This window comes from Giraffa tippelskirchi, chromosome 9, assembly GCF_054371585.1.
Source record: "Giraffa tippelskirchi isolate mGirTip1 chromosome 9, T2T-mGirTip1v1.2.pri, whole genome shotgun sequence".
NCBI lineage: Eukaryota > Metazoa > Chordata > Mammalia > Artiodactyla > Giraffidae > Giraffa > Giraffa tippelskirchi.
Window position 1 is genome coordinate 89,808,985 of NC_137283.1, and position 24,096 is coordinate 89,833,080.

The following is a 24,096-nucleotide window of genomic DNA, read 5'->3' on the forward strand; positions in this document are numbered from 1 at the left end:
GCCAACAGAAGGAGAACCTGCAGATAATGGCATGGCTTGACTTAGATAATTCTAGGAGAAAGGTGTAAGAAAAGATACAACAGGCCTGAGAACCTCTCTCTGCCATGTAGCTACCACACGGCCAGTGTCTGTGGAGACAGGGCTCTCCAGGTCCAGGAGGGTGCTTCTTTTTTTCTTTTCTTTTTTCTTTTTAAGTCTTTATTGAATTTATGACAATATGGCTTCTGCTTCATGTTTTTGGTTTTTGGCTGTGAGGCATGTGGCATCTCAGCTCCCCAAACAGGGATCAAACCCAAACCCCCTGCCTTGAAAGGCGAAGTCTTAAATGCTGGACCACCAGGGAAATCCCCAGGAGGGTATTTCTGAATGTTGTGAAGTGGTAGGCCTGGAACCTTAACAAAGGGCTCCCTCTGAGCTCCAGGATTGTCAACATATAGATAACCAACTCAGTCATTTTAGGGCTGGTGGCCTAAAAAGTTGAAAATGATATACACTGCCATAAATGTAATTTCTGTAGATGCTCATACACTTTACACTCAACAAAGTACCTGGCCACCATCCCAGTGATAGCATCTGCATGATGACTAAAGGGAAAACAAAGCCTCAATATTTTTGACATTTGAATAGCCTAAGGAGGCTAGACTGTACTCACATCAACTTTGTAAAAGTAACCATGGGCGTGTGACGAGGAGAAGGAAAAAAGGCGGGCAGGATGACAAAGGAAGATAAAGTTAAGTACATATAATCAGCATCTACTTTCAGTCAGTACAATATATCACAGTTGTTTTTCATTACATACCATTTTCCATCAGATAGTACCCTCAGGGGAAGATGGTAAGATCACCAGTGTGAGTGAATGACATTAAACCCCACTGACTGAGGATACTAACACCCTGAGTTCTCTCTCTCTTCTATCTCTGCTTCTCTCTAGATAAATAGATGACAGATAGATGGATGGACAGAAGAAAAGATAGATGACAGATGCATAGATACATAGACAGACAGATAGGTGAGACATTGCTCAGTAAGAGTTTGTGGCCTCACGCCTTTACTCCACCTCTTTGATTACTATTAAAATACATATTCTTTAGGAAAATAGCATACTATTCTAGTAGACATTGATGCTTTCTAGGGCTGCGGGTACTATGGGATATCATAGCACTTCAAATCTTGACTTGAGAGGTGCTGAAGAAATGCAATTAGAATCTGTGTAAACTGATGAGCATGTTGTTGGTCATACAGTAGGTGCTCAATGAAGGCTCATTTACTTCTTCTGCAGCTCGGCCTCCTGTATCTTGCTTCTCCCCTCAAAGGGTAAAGATGTGATTCATACAGTAAAGAATCTACCTGCAATGCAGGAGACCTGGGTTAGATCCCTGAGTTGGGAAGATTCCCTGGAGAAGGGAATGGCAACCCACTCCAGTATTCTTACCTGGAGAATTTCATGGACAGAGGAGCCTGGCAGGCTATCGTCCAAGGGGTCGTGAAGAGTCAAAGTCGACGTGGGTGACTAATACTCAAAGGCTAAAAGAATCACCTTGCTGGAGTCATGTTAATTCTCTCACTAAGTGGTCCAGGTTTGGGGCGATGACAAGTACAAATTCCTTATCTGTCTCTGTTCTTTGCCATAACGTTATCCTGCCAACAAAATACTGCTCCTTCCTCTTGGTAAATGATAAGTTCCCTCAAAGTGCTGATTCCCTTTGTTTCTGCTTCTTCCAGAGGAAGTGAGCTTTTAAACCTTGATTTCTCTTCCATTTAACTCAACTACATTAAATTCAACTTAACAGCTCTTTAGTGTCTTTGAAATAGTATATGCTATGCTGGGCTCAGCTATCTGAGGTCACAAAATACACACCAGGAAATTCCTGGGCACCTAATGAATCCTGAGAGACTCAGGCCAAGTTAAGTGTAGTTGAAGGGCTTCTCACAGATGGGTCTCACTGCACTCTTCACTATTAACGTGAGGTCCAGAGGTGATGCAATAAGTCAGCCTTCACTCTTAGGCCTTACAAAGTCCTGCACACGCTCAATTATTTTTTGGTTTTATCACAGTTCTAGATTTGAATGAAACAGCCATGTTATTGCCGTTGAAGCCTGGATTAACTCAGGTTGCTGAGACCATGTCAAAGTTTATCTGTTATCAAGGATTTGGCAATGGAGACATTAAAAGGTAGGCATACCTTTTCTTGTAATCATAGTGTATAGCTAATGCAATAAACTTGCTTTACTTCCAAACACAACTAGCATTTTAGCAAACTGGCTCATGTTTATAAAATAACCAATTCAAGGAAAATTCTTGCCATCCAGGCATCTTTTCCACTGCCCACCTTCCATGTGTTGTGGGTTTGGTTGTTGTTTTTTTCTTTTTGAAGATAGTAGTAGTAATCTCTTTGTTTTGTTTATTTATTTGTTTATTCTGACTGTATCAGGTCCTAGTTGAGGCATGCAAGATTTTCTTTGTGTCCTGCAGGATCTTTTGTTGCAATGCACAGACTCTCTAGTTGTGACATGAGGGCTCAGTATTGTACTGTGTGGGATTAGTTGCTCCTTGGCATGTGAGATCTTAGTTCCCCGACCTGGGATCAAACTTGTATCCACTGCATTGCAAGGTGGATTCCTAACCAGTGGAACAACAGGGAAGTTGACCCACAATGTGTTTTGATTCATGCTTAGTACACATCTCTCATTTTAAAATGGCCTGAAGCAATGACAATGTGATTAGAAGAGAGATGCAAGACATTTTATTTGTGGAAGTTTCAGAGTTTTCAAAGATATAAAGGGTGTGTATATTCTAGTCCAATCTACAGAGAAGTTAAGATGTAATGGTACACAGGCAGGTGGACTTGGCCCTCATGGGATCACAAGCTTCTTTGACATTGCCTAAGATTCCTAGCCTCTCATTTCTATAGAGAATTTTTCAAGAAGAAAATGCAACACTGATGCAGGTCCCCAGAACTACACGTGTGCCTGTTAAAGGGAGGCTACCTTATTAATTCAAAGATTTTAATTCCTAATACCTAGCACTTCCCAGGTGGTTCAGTGAGTAAAGAGTCTCCCTGCAATTCAGGAGACACAGAAGACACAAGATTGATCCCTGGGTTGGTAAGATTTCCTGGAGGAGGGCATGGCAACCCACTCCGGTATTCTTGCCTGGAGAATCCCATGGACAGAGGAGCCTGTGTCACAAAGGGTCAGACACAACTGAATTGATTGAGCACACATGAGCCTAACACATATTGAGTCTGTGCCACGTGTCTGGACCTACATTTGTGATGCACTTTACATGAATTATCTTATACAAGATAGATAATATTATTGTGTCTACTTTACAAGGAGAAAACTGGGGTTCAGAAAGTCATTGAGACAATTCCTCCAGTAAAAGGCAGTGACCAGGCCTCCCCGAACCTAGAACCACACTCTTAATGGCTATGCTGAGCTTCCATGGGGAGAAGCAACTCTTTAGAACCAGGAGAGTCTGGCCAATATGATCCCCTACAAGACTAATCTCTTCTTATGCTGTAAACCAGATTTTTTTGATCAAGCAGAGTATAGCATACTTATATCCTTACATATACACTTTTCCTGTAGAAAGTCTTCATGAATGTATATAGAAAGTAAAGATATTCAGTAATATTCACCTCTGTAGGAAATACACACATCACTATACAGGGCTAGTCTTAACATAAAGTCATAAAGTGGTTACCAATTGTTTGCAATTTGAAGAATTCTAGTAAATTTTTTCTCTGCCTTCTCAGAAAATTTGACATACTGCTGTTGGAAAGCATATTATTGAATAAGGTCCACTCTTTTGCTGAAGATTAGTCTTTTTGTGGTATCTCTCTTTCAAAATGCAAATATTACAGAAGAGTAATATTAGAAGTCATAAACAACTTTGTGTAAATAGTTTTATTATAACCCTCAGTGCTATGAGCCAGAGAAGGCATTGGAGTGTCTCAACACACAGTGGGTCTCTGCAAAAACCAGGACAAAAAATTCTAGTCCGTATCTAGGATGCGTCTCAGAACCAGTGAACAAGCGTGCAGATGACCAGCATACAAGGAGTGATGGTACAACTTTTGTTTCCAGGGGGAAGCTAGATGTTCCTGTTTTCTAACATAGCAGTAACTTTCTTGATGCAATTGTGAAAACTGGATTATTTTCAAATGTTGTCTGTGGCCTCTAGGCATTTTAAACATTCTCGAATTCTATACCTAATAATCACTTTGCTTGAAAACACCCCAGGATATTTTCTAAACTCTTCTAGTAAATAAAAGGATAGACCTGGATGTCCACTTCTGGGAAGATGGAGTATATATGTCTTTCTGCCATTCCTCCCACTGAGAACAACTAAAAACCATGGATATTACATACAAAATAACCATAAGAAACCTCTGCAGGGTGAAGAGAAGATGGCAGATTGGCAGTGGGAATTAGGACACAAGGATTAACACAGCAGTGAGTTCTCTGGATTTTCTTTCCAGACAAAGCTGGAAAGTTCAACAATCCCGAAGTGCATGTGGGTTCAGATAAAATATCCCTCCCGGGCTTTCTCTCTCTCTCTAGTCAAAGGATCATAAGAGAGAAGAAAGGAAGGAAGGAAGGAAAGAAGCTATAAAGAAAAAAAACATTTACACATCTGCTCTTTTCCAGCCAAACATCAGAAAAAACCTGCAGTACCACCTACACATGCTAGTGAAAGCTAAGAGGAGCCTAGGCTTCCAGTCTCAGGAAGCTGTAACACGACACCTCAACACCCTCACCAGGATGTTGTCAGAGAAGGCTCAATATGGCGTTGGAGTTTTCATCCTCACCTGGTAGTAATAAGCCCTTGAGCCCACACAGTGTCCATGGAGACCATGTGGGAAGTGTGGACTGCCACCCTCACCTAGAAGAATGAAGTACTCCTATTCCAGTGGGGCAGTATCAGAGGAGCCTTCATGGAGACTCAGATCTTTCCAGGGGTAACAAAACCACCAAGGGTTAACAATACAGGGAGTTGCCACTGGAAACCACATGGGAATCTAAAACTCCCCTCTCCATCCAGAAGTAACAAGGAGGCTCCTTCTCCCCAATTTCAAGAAAGGAGGAGTGGGAAACCTGGACTTATACCTTCACATAATGGCAACAAAGTAAGATTCCCTGCTGGAGTAGTGTCACAAAAGCAAAGAAACACTTAAACACAACCACCTAAAATTAAATGACTATGTAAGATCAGAGTTTCACAACATAATTCCCAAAATGTCCAAGTTCCAGTAAAAAACTACTCAACATGTAGTAGGTAGTAGTTTAGTTGCTAAGTCATATTTGACTCTTGTGACCCCATTGACTGTAGCCTGCCAGGCTCCTCTGTCCATGGGATTTCCTAGGCAAGAATACTGGAGTGGGTTGCCATTTCCTTCTCCAGGGGATCTCCCGAGTCCAGGGATCGAACCTGAGTCTCCTACGTTGCAGGCAGATTCTTTATCACTGAGCCAACTGGGAAGCTCAAACAAAAACTACTCAACGTAACAATAACCAAAAAGATCTCAGACTAAATCTTGAAATATTAGTGGATGCCAACACCAAGAACACACGGATGTTAGAAGTACCTGACAAAGATTTTAAAGCAATTGTGATAAAAATGCAGTTAGCAATTACAAATATGCTTGAAACAAATGAAAAAATAGAAAACCTCAGCAAAGACACAGAAAGTCTCAGCAAAGAAATAGGAGATACAAAAAAGAACCAAATGTAAATTTTAGAAATAAAAAAATATAATAATTGAAATTAAAAAGTTCAGTAGATGTGCTCAACAGAAAAATAGAGGGGACAGAGGAAAGAACCAGTGAACAAGAAGATAGAACAATAGAAATCACCCAATATGGCCAACCAAGAGAAAATATCCTTTAAAAAAACAAAAATAAACAAACAAAACACCAAACAACCCCCCCAACAAAAAAATAAATAAACTACAAAAGAGATTCAGGGCCAATGAAACTATAAAAAAATATCCAACATTTATGTCGTTAGAATCCTGAAACAGGAGAAGGAAGAGGGTGGTGCTGCAAAAGTACTCCAAGTGGGTGACAAGTTCCCAAATTTGACAAGGGACATAAACTGGCAGATTCAAGAAGCTTAACAAACCATAAACAGAATAAAGCGAAAGAATCCACCCTAAAACCATCATAATTAGACTTTAAGTGACACAATATTTTTGAAGTGCTGAATGAAAATAATTGTCAACCTTGAATCCTATGCCCAGGAGAAAATAACCTTCAGGAATAAACAAAAAATAGACATTCTCAGATAAAGGAAAATAGAGTTTGTTATCAGCAGACCTATCCTAAAAGTATAGCTAAGTAAATTTGTCTAAGAAGAAAGGAAATAATAAAAGAAAGAAGCTTAGACCTTAGAAAGAACATCAGAAAGGAGGGGAAGAGTACAATGAGCAGAAATATGAATTTAAAAATACACTTTTTCTTTTTGAATTTTCTAAATTAGCTCCATGGCCAATGCCTAAGTTTTAACACTGTATGATATACTTCTAAGTGAATGTAAAGGAAATATTTAAGACAATTATAGAGGAAAGGATTTTATATTTTACCCAAACTGGTAAAATGACAATATTAGTAGGCTATAATGTTATATGTATATAATAGAACACCTAGAATTATATGAAAAGGTTTTTTTTAAGTTCTATGAAATGTTTCTTTTTAAATTAAGTAAAATAAAGTTCCATTTTATTTAGAATAAAAGTGGAATTCTAAAAAAATATTCAATTAATACACAAAAATCCAAGAAAAAGAGAAATGAAAACTTGAGAGAACATACAGAAAACCAAAAAAAAATGAGATGGCAGACTTAAGTTCTAACATATCAATAATTATATTAATTAATAATTATATTAAATATAATATAAATACACTAATTAAAAGACAGAGGAACCTGGATTCCTAATTTTAAAACTATCTAAAAAGGAAATCCCCATGCCTAGATGTAGGTATGTTCATTGGAGAATTCTTTCAAGAATATATATATATATATATATATATATATATATATTTATATGTGAATCAAAATAAATTCTACACAATCTCTTGCAGAAAATGAAAGAGAAGGAAATACTTCCCAATTCAATTTATGAAACTAATGTAACCTTGATACCAAAAACCATACAAAAACAGTACCAAAAAAAAAAAGCCCTACAGACTAATGTCACTAGTGAATATAGATGCAAAAATACTTAACAAAATATTAGCAAATAGAATTCAACAACATACAAAAAGAATTACACTCTATAATTGAAATATATTCCATGGATGCAGGTCTTATTAATATTCAAAAATCTATCACTGTACTCTCCCATATTAACAGGCCAAAGAATAAAGATCATATAATCATATCAACTGATGCATAAAAAAGCAAAATATAACACCTATTCCTAATTTTTTAAAAAACTCATGAAAATAGAAGTAGAAGAGAGCTTCCTCAGTTCACTAAGACCCTGCAAGAGTGTTCAGTTGTGTCTGACTCTTTTCCATTCCATGGACTGTAGCCCACCAGGCTTCTCTGTCCATGGAATTCTCCAGGCAAGAATGCTGGAGTAGGCTGCCATCTCTTCCTCCAGGGGGTCTTCCTGACCCAGGGATCAGACCCTCATCTCCTGTGTCTCCTGCATTGTGGGCAGATGCTTTATCGCCTGGGCCACAGGGGAAGCAGATTGATAAAAGCATCTACAAAAAACTTATAGCTAATGGCAAAAGACTGAATGCTTTTCCCCTAATATAAGTAACAAGGCCAGAATGTCCACTCTCACTGTTCTTACTCAACATAGTGCTGGAAGTTCTAGTCAGTGCAATAAGGCAAGAGGAAGAAATAAAATGTATATATATTGAGAATAAGAAGTAAAATCTACCCAAAACACTACAAGAACTACTGAATCTAGCAAGGTCACAAGATACAAGGCAAACATACAAAAATCAATTTTATTTCTGTCTACTGGTAAAGAACACATGGGCTTCCCCAATGGCTCAGCCATAAAGAATCTGGCTGCAAAGCAGGAGCTCCAGGAGACATGAGTTCGATCCCTGGGTCGAGAAGATCCCCTAGAAGAGGGCATGGCAACCACTCCAGTATTGCTTGGAGAATCCCATAGACAGAGGAGCCTGGCAGGCTACAGTTCATGTGGCTACAGGGTCACAAAGAGTCAGACACAAATGAAGTGACTTAGCACGCACGAAGAACACATGGACCCCTAAGTTAAAAACACAGTATGATTTACAATTGCTCGAAAAATGAAATACTCAGGTATAAATCCAGCAATCCATGTATAGGATTTATATACTGAAAACTACACAATGCTGATGAAAGAAATCAAAACTTTAAATAAATGAGGTCCATGTTGATGAATTAGAAAACTAAATGTAATTGTTAATGCCCTCCAAAATTGACATATAAGTTTAATGTCATCCCTAACAAAATTCTAGCAACACTCTTTTGTAAATTTAGACAAAAGAATTTTAAAATTTATGTGGACAGGCAAAGGAACTGGAATGATTTTAAAGGAGAAGAATAAAGTAGGAGGAACCAGGCTAGCCATTTTCAAGACTTAATTACATAACTAGAGTAATCAATCCTGTGGTATTTGTACAGAGACAGATACACAGATCATTAGAACAGAACCCAGAAATAGACCCTCACAAGTACACCAAATTGATTTTTGACAAAGGCACAAAATCAATCAATAGATGAATAATAGTTTTTCCAATTGAAGTAATTGGGAATCCATAGGCAGAAAGAAGGGCTTTCCAGGTGACTCATTGGTAAAGAACCCGCCTGCCAGTGCAGGAGATGCAGTTTGACCCCTGGGTCAGAAAGATCCCCTGGAGAAGGACATGGAAACCCACTCCAGTATTCTTGTCTGGAAAATTCCATAGACAGAGGAGCCTGGTGGGCTACAGTCCATGGTGTCGCAAAGAATCAGACACAGCTGAACAAGTGGGCATAGCCCAGCACAGGTAGAAAGAAAGAGAGAAAGAAAAAGAGATAGTTGGGGTAGGCGAGGGAGGAAGAAAGCAGAGGAGGGGGACTTAGTCCTAAGTCTTACACCTTATACAAAAATCAAACAAAATGAGATCACACCCTTAAACATAAACATGAAACTATAAAAATTTTAGGAAAAAAAAAAACCACCAAAGAGCAGGAGAAAGTTTTCAGGATTTAGGGCTAGGGAAAGAATTCTTAGATTTGACACCAAGCAATCTATTTTTTTAAATTGCTAACATGTACTTCTCAAAATTAAAAACTTTTGCTCCACACAAGACTCTGTGAAGAGTATGAAAAGACAGGCTACAGACTGGGAGGAAATACTTGCAAACCCATATCTGACATAGGACCAGTATCTAAACTATATAACAACTCTTAAAATTCACCCACAAAAATCCAAATGATCCCATTAAAAAATGGGCAGAAGACATGAAGAGATATTTTACCAAGGAGAATATACAGATGGCAAATAAGTACATGAAAAAAGCTTTTTAATGTCATCTGCCACTAGGGAAATACAAATTAAAACCACAATAAGATATCACTTCGCAGCTATGGGAATAACAAAAATAAAAAATAGTGACAATATCAAATGCTGACGAGAATTCAGAGAAACTAGGTCTCTTTCATGGCTGCTCTGAATGTAAAATCCTTCAACCATTCTGCAAAGGCTTGGAGTTTTCTTTAAAAAAATTAAACCTTGCAACTACTGTGTTGTACTCTGGGTACATTTTTTTTTTTTTTTCACAGAGAAAAAAGGCTTGTTTGCAAAAACCTATACACAAATTTTTATAGCAGCTTTGTTTGTGAAAGCTCCAAACAGGAAACAACCCAGAAGTCCTTCAGCAGATGAATGATTAAAGAAACAAAAGTGTATCCATACCATGAAGCAATAAAAAACAAGCTATTGCTCTGCAAAACAACTTGGATGACTCTCCAGAGAATTATGCTCTGTGGAAAAAGTCAGAAAAAAAAAAAAAGTTGTATATTGCATGATTCCATTTGTATAACATTCTTTAAATGACAAAATTATAGAAATGGAGAACAAGTCTGTGGTTCCCAGAGGTTTAAAGGAAGGATGGGGACAGGTCAGAGTGGGTGGGACTCTCCAGGGCGACAGGAGAGATCCTGGTGATGATGGGCGGATTCTGTATCTTGACTATGTCACTGTCAACTCCTTGGCTGTGATATTGTACTCTAGTTCTGCAGAGGCTGCCTTTGGGAGAAACTAGGAAATGGGCACATGGATGTCTACATATTGATATTATTCTCACAACTGCATGTGAATCTACAATTTTCTCAAGATAAAAACCTTCATTGAAATAACACTACCCAGAAGACTCCAAATAAACACAGGCTATTTGAAGAAAATATATGTTTTGAGTTGTACTTATATTGCTCTTTGACATAGTCCAGCAGATGTTTGGAAACTGTGAGAAACATGATCAAGGAAATTAAAAGACCTGGAAGAGGGATACAGATAGAAAGCAATTCAGAGGTAGTCTTGACAGGAAGTGAAAAAGCCAGACCTGTCATCATGGGCCTTGGAGGTGAGGGAAGTGCAGCCAGTGTGCCATGTAATTGCCATTCCTGACTTGGAAATTTAACCTAAAGGTTTATTGGTCGAGTCTTTGAGAGCTTAGGAGCTCCAGAGACTAGAACTTTCCAAAACGGTACCCATTTTAAAAGTTTAAAAGCACTGTTGCTTTAAAAGTAACAGTACCCTAAGTTTAAAAGCAAAAGTCTAAATCCCCTGGGCTGTAACTCTAGCTGTGCCCAGTGAAATCCTGGGCTACAGGGCTGACTGTTTAGCTGATGCTCCACTCTGATCGTTCTCTGGCCCACAAATACATTATGCAGTTCATTGCTCAGGAGAATTTTCTCTTTGTTTGAGTTACAGGGATTAAAAGCATTACAGCTTAATCCCTTTGATGCATCCAGGCCATTTTGAAATTGAATGTTTTTCTATTAACTCTCCTACTGGGAACCAATTCACTGCCACTGCAGCAACAGAGCTAGGCAATCCTGATTAATTACAGAATTCTGCCCTTCTGCCACTCGGAGTCTTTTAAAAATATCTAATAACAAAAGTACTTAAATAAATCTATGAGATTAATCAACGTTTCATGAAATTTGAAATAAGAAACTTCAGAGCCATTCCTCACTAAAAAGAATAGGAGAAAGAGACAAGAGCTATTAGATTAAAGAAACTAGGGTTTAAGAATTCACATGTCAAAGAGACAAGCCATGTCGACTCTCAAACTAACGGAAAAACAAATCTATGTTAGAAAATCAGCACACACTCGGTTTTATTACATTTCTCGAAATGGAGAGCATGAGTTTACAAATTAAATTATACATTCAATTCAGAGGTTGTAACGCTGCTGTCAGATTTATAGCCTCCAATTTACAGAGACCAGTAATAAACTGTCAAGGAGGGAGGTTGACTACTCATCAGATGTGCTTTGAGTAGATGAGTTAGACTGAACAATCTCCATGTGGAAGCCATAAGATAAAGCAAGGCCTGGATTTTGCTTCTCTTTGTCAGTGGTGCCCGTGGAGAGAGCTCGATTGGAAGGACATGTCTGCTGTAGCAAAAACAAATGAATATTATACTTCATTTTCTGCACTACAGAAAGCAATGTAAGAGAAAATGTAAACAGTTCAAATCTAGACTAGAACATGTTGAGAAATAGTTCTGCCCACTGAGTAAAAGTGGTGACCTCAGAAGTGTTTATCACTAGAAGACCACGGGATGGAATGTGTGTTTTTATGCTTAAAAACCAGAATTTGTACAAGCTTAAAATTCACAATCATTTCAACATAGTATTTTTCACTGGAAACCTTGTTACTGTTTGGCAAGATATTTATTTCACATATCAACAAGGATAAGCTCTATGTATGACTGTCTTTTTTTACTATATTATTTTCTTATGCTCCAAGATGCGATTCATTGAGGCCTACTTTATAGATTTATGCTTAAGAAGGACAGCAATGCTGAGGAATTATTCGTACTTGCTTAAGGTCAAAGCACTATGCTAAATAAATCGTGAAATTATTATGTGATGCCCACCCATACACAGCCCTTAGAAATGAACGTAGCCATTTTCGTGTGTGCAGTGAAATATACCTCTTTGAAATTTGAAAGATGAAATTCCTTCAAGAGGTGTCACCTGTCAGTCTTATAAGAAAATCGTCATCTCTGCTTTTCCCTAAATATTTCCCTGGGTGTTGTATTGGGTTGGCCAAAATGTTCGTTTGGGTTTTTCTACCAGGAAGAAACCGGAATGAACTTTTTGGCCAATCCCATATTATTTTCTCAAGATAGTGCATTCAAACATTGTAAAATCATTTCTTTTACTTAGGAAAATTGATTCATTTGTAATGTCATAGTCTATTCACAAGTTTTCCATTTTTACTTTTTAATAAATATTTTCTTCCCCTTTTCCTTCTGTATTTGGGTTTTGCTTTTTTGTAATTTTAATTTAATCACTGTAACCAGTATTCTTGAGATTCTATATTTGCACAAGGTATTATGCTAGATGCTGGAAGAGATACATAGTTATGAGTCCTGGTTTCTGCCCTCCAGGTATCTTGCATTCTAGAGGGAGAAAAAGGTACATAAACCAAATCCAAAGGGAACATGATTGAGGGCCTTGCTGCCCAGAGGGTGGTCCTCAGACTGAAATTCCCACCTGGGAGTTTGTTAGAAATGCAGTCTGAGGAACTTCCCTGGTCCTAATGAAGCAGAAGCTGCATTTTAGCAAAATTAAAGACCCTGATGCTAGGAAAGATTGAGAGCAAGAGGAGAAGGGGGCAACAGAGGGTGAGATGGTTGGATGGCCTCACCGACTCAACGGACATGAGTTTGAGTAAACTCCGGGAGGTAGTGAAGGACAGGGAAGCCTGGCATGCTGCAGTCCATGGGGTCACAAAGAGTCTGACATGACTTACTGACTGAACAAAAACAACAGCCAGCTGAATTATAATTCTCAGTACAGTATGAGGATGGGACAATGGGATTGGTGTTGAAAGGGCAGTCCAAAGGCCCTGGGGAGGTAGCTTCATGCAGCTTTTCTAGTCACGGGACTTTGCTTAGGGGAACCGGGGGCGGGGAGTAGGAAATGGCACAAGCTATGGTGTATCTGGTAGATTCTGTGCCTGAGCACCTGGGAGACACTCCAGGGGGCTCCCCACAGCACCCTGATGGACCCCCTCAGTGAGGGTGAGATGAAACTCTGACTCCTGCTCTCAAAGGACTCCCATTGCTTTTACCCTAGATTTCCTTGAACTTTCCGTGGCCCCTTCAATTAGCACCATGAATGCAAATTTGATAATGTTTCTTCAGGGTTATCAGAGAATCAGATTTTCACTTCTTACCTCATTTCCTAGACAGGCTTTAAAAAAAAAAAAAAATTATGGCCTTTGTTTCTAATCATGTCTTTGATGTTTTTAAGAGTGAGGAACATTTCACCAATCTCGGCTTTCCGTCTTCTTATCATGGATAGCAGAGATCACAACTTCAAGGACAATGGGGTGATCAAACAGGTAAGCATGTGTGAACGTGTGACGGGATAGCTATAAAACAATAGGGAGTAAATGGAGAAGCCACGCTACTTCACTATAAACAAACTGAAACCCAAATCCCTGGGGCAGACAAATCCCATCTTTGGGTCACACTAAACAAGAAGCCACCAGCATTATCACTTCACTCATTTTTCTAATCCTCACCACATGGAAAATTGATTTCAATCCCACAGAGCTGAGATAAACCATCTGAAGATGGTTTAACTCAGGTGGAAACCCACAGAAGCATATCATAGAATCCCTCCAGTTATCCCAAGAGTGGGTCAAAGGCAAGAATCCTCCTGCTTTATCTTTGTAGTCTGTGTACCCAGCCCATTTGCAAACACTAGGCAACCCGATTGCATGGAGAAACCACGTCAGACAAATGGCATGATAATATTTAACAATTGCTAAGGGCTTATGCCTTGCTAGGCACCGTCCTGAGAGCTTTCCGTCTGCTGCTCTCATTTGCTCTTCCCAACTCACCTGTGACGTAAATACTGTCATTATCCCAGTTTTACAGGTGAGGGAACAGAGGCAAGTGTCACACAAGTGGCGAAGGGGAGATTCCATGGCTCCAAGGTCCATGATTTTAACCAAAATGTAAATACTTACAATAAAGCGAGAGTGAGTCACTGGTTCCAGGATTGCACAAGCAGGTGGAGGGAAGAAACTGATCGTGGGTAATATTTAACAGGGGATAACTGCTGGCAGAGACAGGCCTGGGAACATTCTAGAGAGTATAAGACAGTGGGTGCCGGGGAGTTTGGACAGGAAACTGGTGGTGAGAAGAGTAAAGGTGGGTAGGGTGGAATGTGGTCAGATTGTGGTGGACGGGGGCAGTGTTGAGACCATACTTTTTCTCTCTTCCTCCTCTTTCTGACCACTGGCACAAGTTCCAACAAAGAAGAGCTAAACTAAAATTTAGAAAAAAAATATTGCGTTTCATATTTTGGCAGCACATATGATCTTCCCCCCATAACCCCTCACCCCCAAGTCCCAGGGGTCTGGCTTCTGTCCAACTTAGATAAACAGAAATGTAAACGTTAGTAACATAGAGAAAAGGACAGAGCCTCTTCCCTTTGCAGCTCACCAGAAGTTTGCTCGATGGGGTGGGTTTGATTGGTTGCATTATGGATGATTCCCTTTTGAAGGGAAGCCCCAGAAGAGATCAGAGAGGGTGAACCCCAACCCACAAAAAAGCCTTGAGGGGAAGAACCAGCACTACTCTGCTCATCTCTTCATGCCATGACAGGGTGAGTTCCAGTGCTAACCTTTCCCACGACAAACAGAATCTTCCTCCCAACGTCCCTCTGCCACGGTGACTCTTATGTGGCATCTTGGCTAGGCTACAGGGCCCATATATTTGGCCAAACATTTAGCCTAGATGTTACTGTGAAGGTAATTTTTAGGTGAAATTAACAGTGAATTCAGTAGCCTTTGAGTAAAGCAGACTGCTTTTCATAATGTAGGCAGTGGTGGGCCTCATTCAGTCAGTTGAAGGCCTTACTAGAAAAAGACTGACCTCGCTGGAAGGAGAGGGGATTCTGCCAGAACACTTTTGAACTTGGACTGTAACTTCTGTAACTCTACCCTGGGTCTGCAGTCTGCCAGCCTACTCGAGATTCTGGACTTTCTAAGTCTCTAAAATTGTATGAGCCAATTTCTTAAAATCTAAATTAGATAGATAGATAGAAAGATAGAAATAAATGATACAAACATATCCTGCTGGATTTTCTGTTTCTCTGGAGAGCCTTGACTAATATATATTCTTATTTTACCAATTCTAAGAGGTACATTTTTTCACACTTTAACATCCCTTAAATCATAAAATATCTTAAATTGGTTTTGTTTTAAATGAAATGTGATTGTTCTTAGTATTTAACAGAGTACCAAACATTCTCCCAGCTACATTAAATTTAGAACATGCAGCCAATAGTTTGCTATAATGAGCCACCTGATTGTAGTATAACCACCATCCATGAGTTGGGTCGTCATGCAGTGAACTCCCTCCAAAGATCCATGAATTCTGTGCAGGTTTTTTTTTTTTTTTTTTCAAAAAAGTATGTATTTATTTATTTGGCTGAGTCAGTTCTTTGCAGTGTGGGGGTTTCTCTCCAGTCTTGGTGCATGGTCTTGTGGTGCATGGGCTCAGTAGTTGCAGTGTGCAGGCTTACTTGCAGCATGTAGGATCCCAGTTCCCCAACAAGGGATTGAACTCACATCCCTTGCATTGAAAGGTGGATTTTTAACCACTGGACAACCAGGGAAGTCCCATGTGCAGTTCAGACTAGTTATTTTCTATAACCCTTCATTCAACTGCCACCTGTAAGCTCTGAAAAGTATTTTTTTTTTTCCCTAGGGGATGCAAAATATGAATTTTATGAGGGAGAAGGAGCCTGAAAGAAATGTTTTGAAAGAGAAGAGGGGGAAAAAATGGTCTATAGTTCTCAAATGAGCCTCTTTGCACTACTTAAGCCTCACTTTCCTTTCAGTCCAGATTTATAACATTTTGATCAATATCTGTGCTTTCTTTATTCTGTTTCAAGTAGCATATTGTTTTCCTACCTGGTACATTTTCAAAAGAACTGGAAAATTGGCCAATACTACAACACTTTTTGACTTATAAATTTCTTATACAAAACTAATCTCCTTGAAGATAGGACTAGGTTTTAGGTGTGTGTGTATCTCTTGCACTTAGCAGGTGCACAGGGAGTAAACACATGGACAGTTGTCAGTACATCCGTGCCATTGAGTGCGTAGACTACAGCATGAACTGCCGACAAATCCGGCAGCCACTGGAGCCCTCAGAATCTAGGCGCTCCAATGAGAGTGTTTGTCTCTCTTTTAGATATTTATATAGATCGCATTCTCTCTCATAGCCTAGATGAGTATGTGTGTGTGAAAGAGAGAGAGAAAGAAATAAGTTGAGCAAATGAGAGAGATAATGTCTTCTAGGTTGTGAATACCTTGAAGGTGGCTTAGTCAAAATAACGTGGATGTGGTGCCATCAAAACATTGATTTGAATACATGTAAGCTGTTTGACTTGGAACAATTGCTTAACTTTTCTAATCTTCAGTTTTCTTGTACTTGGAAAGAAAGTGAATATTATAATATCTACTTTGCAGATTTTTGTGAGACTTAAGAATAACTTTTGAAAGAAACAGGCACAGCATATATGCCCATAGAAACAGTAACTCTCATTGTTCTTTTTATATTTATTTTTATTTATTTGGCTGGGGCGGGTCTTAGTTGTGGCATGTGAACTCTTACTTGAGGCATGTGGGATCTAGTTCCCTGACCAGGGGTTGAACCTGGGCCCCCTGCATTCGGAGTGTGGAGCCTTAGCCGCTGAGCCACCAGAGAAGTCCCACTAGCTCTCACTGTTCTGCCACTGTCTCCTGCTGTTCCTCCTGTAGCACTGGACACAGGGCCTTGCACTTGCCAGATAATCATGTTTGTTGAATGAGTCACAAAGAAGTGTCTTAAACACACACACACATACTATTTTTGGCTCTCTATACAACATGCAATAAATTTACAGCCTGGTTCTTACAGGTATGAAGAAAAGAATTGTTTATGATGTGATTCTTTTTTTACCCCCAATTTTCAATATTTTCAACTGAGGAATCATCAGCTTCATTTTGTTATTCATGTTCTAATCGCTCTCTCATTTATAAATATCATCTTCTTTTAAATGAAAGCAACAACCAACCAACCAACCTACAGAACCCCGATACTTTAGAGAAGCCACAGAACTCACCTCAAGTTCATGGTTTTACCAGTTTGAATTTTCACATGGGGAACCAAAATGCTTGTTTCTACTTTTTAAGAGGTAATCACAACATGGATGCCCTAGTGTAAAAATTGTTTCTTCTGTCATTTCTTCCTTCCCTCCCTTTTTCTCCTGTCTTCTCCCCTACCTACTATGCATTTGTTCAGGAGATCAATGAATGAATCACCCTACGGGCAAACAAACTGTGAATGACATGTTACTTTAAGCCACATCTGAAATGAACTGAAAGCTGAAAAGTCCACATAACATCTGTCAAGAGTGCGTGCTATTCTTGCTGAAAGATGGTGAGATGCCAGAAGGGCCTTTTGTGATGCACTCTCCTGGGAACCATCAGTTCCCACACTCACGCCTGTGTTCCTTGTGTGAAACGTTGGCAGCCACCTTGTGCTTACTGGTGTGTGTGTGCTTAGTCGCTCCATCGTGTCTGACTCTGTGCTCCTCTCTCCGTGGGATTCTCCAGGCAAGAATACTGGAGTGGGTCGCCATCCCCTTCTCCAGGGGATACTTACTGTGTACCTCTACCCTTCTACAGGTTAATGCTTCACCACATTATAGCAGTATTAAGTCAAAGAACCATAGCTAATAGCGGGAAGAAAGTGTAACAAACCAAATTTCAGGTGGCAATGGGAAGAGTAAAGCCTATGCAGACTGGAAGCTGAGAGTTGACAGGCGGAAGGAAGAGAAGAAGGAAGGACATATAGGTTGGTGGATGGATTCAGGGCCAGATTAGTTTGAAAGTCTGAGTCAGATTTCAACTCCAAGCTGCGGAAACAGAGTGGAAGCTGAAATCCATACAGGAACTTCACTTATCCAGTGGAATTATTTCACAAATACTCTGTGATGGGGATGTTTTAGACACTGAGGATGTTTCACTGAACAAGATAGAAATGTGTGAACTCAGAGAGTTTATTCCGGTGGGGTAAGAGCCAAAAAGAGGCTTCCGAGGTGGCTCAGTGGTAAAGAATCCACCTGCCAATGCAGAAGACATGGGTTTGATCTCTGGGTTGGGAAGATCCCCTGGAGTAGGAAATGGCAACCCACTCCAGTATTCTGGCCTGAAAAATTCCATGGACAGAGAAGCCTGGCAGGGCACAGTCCATGGAGTCGCAAAGAGTCAGACATGACTGAGCGTGCACACAGTCACAAGATCCAAAGAACAATTAATGTAACCATAAATCGATTATAAAGCATATTGAAAGACAGAAAGGAGGGCTATGGAGGAAGGAAAAAGTCAGAGTACAAGAAGTCTAAATGCCAGAGTGCCAGATGGAAGTTTCCATTTCAATGATGTAGTTTTAACATGAGGATTACTAAAATAGCAATTATTCTACCAGAAAATGGCAGAATCACAAAAGTAAAAAGAACCCAGTTTGTAACATGACACAAGGAGAAGAATTTTATGACATATTAAAAAAGAAGATATGCACAATTTTCCTCAAACATAAATAAAATATATACTATGCTTGTCACACCAGAGTAGCTCTGAAAACATTCCAGAGAGAGTTAGACTGACTAAATTCCTTTGTAATAGAACACTGTGTTAATAAAACAACACAAGTGTGTGACTTTGCTCCTACAAGAGCAAAGTCTTTTCAAACTAGTTTCAGCTCCTCATTGTCCATGTGACCAATACTTTCATCCCTATTTTACAGGTGGGGACATTGAGGTTCAAAGAATGTTTATGACTAAACACAATGAATCAGTGGTAAGGATCATGGAAAATACATGTCCCAGGCAGCATGCAAATGACTTCATCTTATGTGGGTTTGGTCATGTCAAAAGTGAAATTATCTTAGCAATTTTGTGTACAAGACTTTCTTCATGATTATCCCTCTTCCTGTCTGGCTATCCCCAAAGACCTAATTATTGAGTAAAGCCCATTGAAAGCTAAGGGTGTGTGCAAATGCCCAAGAGAACAACATAACAATATACAGAAAGTGCCATGTGACAAGAGTTTCTCTAATGAAGGAAATCAGAGAAAGACTAAATACTGCCAAAACATTTAAGTTCCAAAGTTTTTTTTCTTTTTTTCTCCCAGAAAAGTGCCTTTTTGGCTCTCCTTGCATAGGAAAATGACCAAGGCTTTACAGTAAATCCCTTATCTGCTTTCAATTTTTGAATCTTAAGAACATGGTTAATACCACGTATTTGTGGTTCAGCTAATGAACTCAGTAATTACACTTGGCACACAACATCGACAGCATCTACCCCACCAAATTAAGGCGATAATGATGATTTCTTTAAATTTGGGATTCAAGATAACATTGGGAAATCCTTCAAGGATGAGTAAGATTTTTTAGGTTGGCCTATCACATGAATTTGAGATCTGCGGCCAAGAGAATGCAGCAAAGTATTTCTTTTATATCACTTGATCATTTTGAAAGTTTTCCAAGTAGCTGCAGACTAAACTGAAAACAGGATCTTGTGTTAATCAATTCTTAAGCATGAATATGGCCCTGCCAAACTGGCTTCCTTGAAACTCTTTCCTTTGTGTCCCCCTCCTATTTTCTCATGTAAGAGATGAAGATAAATGTGCAGTGTCTGTTAACCCATTTTGCTACTTGGATTAGCAGCATTCACACACATACACACAGGGAGTATCTAATTACCCAGGAAAAAAAACCACTAAATATTGAAACTGTTTTTGCCCAAGGCTCTTTAACTTATCCATCTGTCACTCTGTTAGTGACCCTTTTCCTTCCCTTAAAAGATGTCAAGGGACTAAGACTCCGAGCTTCCACTGCAGGGGATGCAGATTTGATCCCTGGTCTGGAACAAAGGTCCCGTATGCTGAGCAGTGTGGTCAGAACAAAATGAACAAGAAACTGTCAGGATGACAACCCCAGGAATTTCAAAACAACTCCTGCTCCTCCCTGTCACCTCTCCCTGCTGCTTCTGACCTTTACTCTGCAGCCCAATCAGTGACCTTATCAGAGCCAGTCAAGCTGACTTGGGTTAAGTTTGCTCTAAGGAGAACTTCAGTGTGCCATGGGCTATGTGAATGCTCCCTCTTTCCAGAAAGAAACCAGGATCATGAGGATGGAGCCATCAGTGGTGGGCTAGTCTCATCTGGCTGCAGAAAAATCAACTGGCTTCTAAGAACCACCTTGACATCTTGCAGTCAAGTCTCTCAGTTGGATTACGATTTGGTACCTTCCACGTGGGCACTCTCAATAATCACAGAAGGCCACCAGAGGGAACCTTGAACTGGTACGAATGTGGCAGTTATGCTGGAGTGGCAGCTGGTCAGGAAACTGGGCACAGGGTGACACACACTGGGCTCCAGAAGGGTGGAGCCTCCTCTGCGGCTTCCAGGAACAATTCAAGGTGTTAATTCTGGCTTATAAAGCCATCTGTGTTTTGGATTCTAGTTACCTTAGAAATCAGCTCTGAGGTTATGGTTAAAGAGCTCCCAAATTTACACCTTAGACACCCAGAAGCAACACCCTCCCCAGAAGAGGCAAGAATTAACAGCTGCTCCATCTGATGGAATCTTCCTTTGTAAATACAAACAGTTTCCCCCAACTTGCCCTGCTGAGTAGAAATATGAATGTGGAGGAGGTACCACTTGGAAAACTTTGTCCTTAACCACTTAGCATTGGTGAGTTTAAAGCACTTAAAATCCAATTGTAAAAGAGCATAACAACAAATCCCAGTGTGTATTTTAATAAGATTGCTGTTGGTGCCTCAGATGGTAAAGAATCTGCCTTCCGATGCAGGAGACTCAGGTTCCATCCCTGGGTTGGGAAGATCCCCTGGAGAAGGGAATGGCAACCCACTTGAGTATTGTTGCCTGGAGAATCCCATGGACAAAGGAGCCTGGTGGGCTATAGTCCCTGGGGTCACAAAGAATCAGACATAACTGAGCTACTAACACTTTCACTTATAACTCCATACCATATATTTATTTGTATTAGATTGTATATTTAAACCATTGTCTTTTCACTAGCAAGCACATATTCCCATGAACAATAAAATTTGAATAAATTAGATGTCAGCCCCTATAAATACATTTTTTAATCTGCCTTTTATTTATACTAAGTTTTTAAGAGGATTTGGAAGATTTGGTTTTTTGTGAGATTGATTTAACCTGCACACACTTACACTATTTCTATTATATCAGAGTTACTCAACCATCATCTGATTTCTCCAAGAAATTCTGAGTGTTCTTTGAATGATCCAGTGAACTATTGGGGTTGTCTGATAATTGACCCTAAGGGTTCCCTGGAATGAGCAATGTCAGTTGACTTTCAATGATGCTTCTTTTCCATGGTCTACAGAGCACTTTCCAACTATTCTGTAACATCCCTTTTACCTGCAACTTGTTTTCCTGATTTTTTTTTTCACAAAGACTAGAACAGAAGCTGAATGACTACTAGCTTTGCTCAAGGCCATTTAAATGAGTTATAATAGAAGTAAGATTGGCATACTGGATCTCCTTGAAGAAAGCTTTGTGTGTGTGTGTGTGTGTGTGTGTGTGTGTGCATTTCTCTACCAACTAAATTACCCTGTATCCTATCAGCAGATGAAATCAGTCTGCAGGTAAATTGCTCTTGCTGTCCTGTTAAAACATGCATATGGAGCACACGTATCTGAGAAGGCCACATACAAGAAATAAGTAGAGTGAGGGCCAATTCAACATTAAAGTGTAAGTAAAAGCACATATCTGTGACTATGTACAACTGAAAGTGCATGGCTTTAAAACTGAACAGTTGTTGACAGCTTTAAATACTCTTGCATTGGTGTCAAAAGCAGAGAATTGCTGTGTTAAACGGTGAGAAGACCCAAAGTTACTCATTCTCTTTCACAAACTTCCCAGTACAGTCATTAGCCGAAAAAGTAAAGATTGTTAGCTACGCCTAACCACCTGATTGCCCAAGTAACCGTCCTTTCTTTGGCAGGCCTCATTGTCTTGAGCATAAAGGAAGTGGCGAACCAGTAGAACTGTAATCTATTATCTGTTACCACTGAGAGCAGTGATGCATTGTGACACCCAGAGAAAAAGACCAGGGAGACAGACATAGGGGAAGGCTCGTCTGACAAATGTCGTGCTAGACACTGCCTTCATCTTTCCTTCAAATGACTCACGTATCACTGTGGGCAACCAGGGCTGGGGGCAGGGGAGAAGGAAGAGAGAGAGATGTGGTGAAGAGTTTAAATAGAGTGGGCAGGGTATAACTACACTCATAGTAAGTACCATCTTGGTCCTGGTTCACATGCTTGTGAATCACACACACACACAGCCAAGAATGAACTTATCCCTACAGATTTTTTTCTGTTTTTCACATCTTTATTGAGGTATGATTTACATATAGTAAAATGCACCCATTCTAAGTATAAAGTTCAATGAGTTCTGACAAATATATACATATATATTATCATAACCATAATTAAGACATAGAATATTTCCATCACCCCAAAAAAGTTCCCTCATGCCACTTTGTTTTCACCCCTACTAGTCACAACCCTTGGCAAACACTAATCTGTTCTCTTTCATCATAGATTCGTTTGCTTGTTTCAGAGTTCTCTATAAATGGAGTAGGGTTTCCCCAGTGGCTCAGAGGGTAAAGAATCCACCTGCCAATGAAGGAGACACAAGAGACGCAGGTTCAATCCCTGGATTGGGAAGATCCCCTGGAGAAGGAAATAGCAACCTTCTCCAGTAATCTTGCCTGGAAAATTCCATGGACAGAGGAGTCTGGGGGCCACAGTTCATGGGGTCGCAAAGAGTCAGACATGTGCACATGCACACACAATATACGGAGTAATACAGTAGGTATGTCTTCTTTTGCTCAGTAATATGTTTTTAAAATTTGTCCATGGCATTGCATATAACAAGGGTAAAATAATCTCTTTCCTTTTAATGTTCAATAGTAGTCCATTGACTGGATAGTTGAGTTGTTCTCAGATTTTTTTGGCTATTATGAATAAATCTGCTATGACTATTCTTGCAGGATAAACATATTTAATTACTCTTGGGATGGTTGGGTCATATGACAGATATTTGTTTAACTTTATGAGAATCTGCCAAAATGTTATATAAAGTTGTTGCACCATTTTACTGGCCCACCAGCATCGTTTGAAATTTCTACTTGCTGTAGTTTTTTTTTTTTTTTTACTTTCAGCCATTCTAATGGATTTGCAATGGTCTCTTAATGTGGTTTAAATTTGCATTTTCCTGTGGACTTATGTAGTTATGCACTTTTTGACGTACTTGGTGGTCAGTTGTGTATCTTTGTTTATAAAGTGTCTGTTCAGATCTTTTTTTTTTCTTTTTTTGTAACTGAAGTATAGTTGATTAACAGTATTATATTAGTTACAGGTGTCCCTACAGATGATTGAATGGAGAAGCCCATTCACTAGGTGGCAGAACACATGACAAATTCACAGGACGTCCAGGACCCTTGAACAGTGCACATAGTAGCCGTTGGGTAACACATATCAAAGACACGCTTGTTCTGGTCACTAAAAATTACACGCATACAAGTAAATCAAAAGGAACGGCAATTGTAATGCTGTTTCACGAAAGCTAATCTGGCTGCCAAGTATAATCAAAAGGGATTTTGTTTGCTTGTTTTAAGCCCTAGAGCTGCAGCTATTGGCTTTTATGATTAAGACATCCATTTGGAGAAAATCCTTTAATTGTTCAGCTTTTTAAACCTTAATGCCTGGATACCACTCTAAAGGTTTCCTTTCCTCCCTTCTG

The 24,096-nt window shown here is 39.6% G+C and overlaps 1 protein-coding gene across 3 annotated transcripts in view; it reads left to right on the forward strand.

The window, feature by feature from the left end:
* The window catches only part of LOC145521646 (uncharacterized), a 352,473-nt gene that overhangs the window by 192,602 nt on the left and 135,775 nt on the right, over positions 1 to 24,096 (forward strand). For all 3 annotated transcript variants that reach the window (XM_081530417.1, XM_081530418.1, XM_081530419.1), the window contains exons 4-5: positions 2,056 to 2,173; positions 13,485 to 13,575. In XM_081530417.1, the coding sequence (XP_081386543.1) occupies positions 2,056 to 2,173; positions 13,485 to 13,575 (209 nt within the window). The remainder of the gene's footprint in view (positions 1 to 2,055; positions 2,174 to 13,484; positions 13,576 to 24,096) is intronic.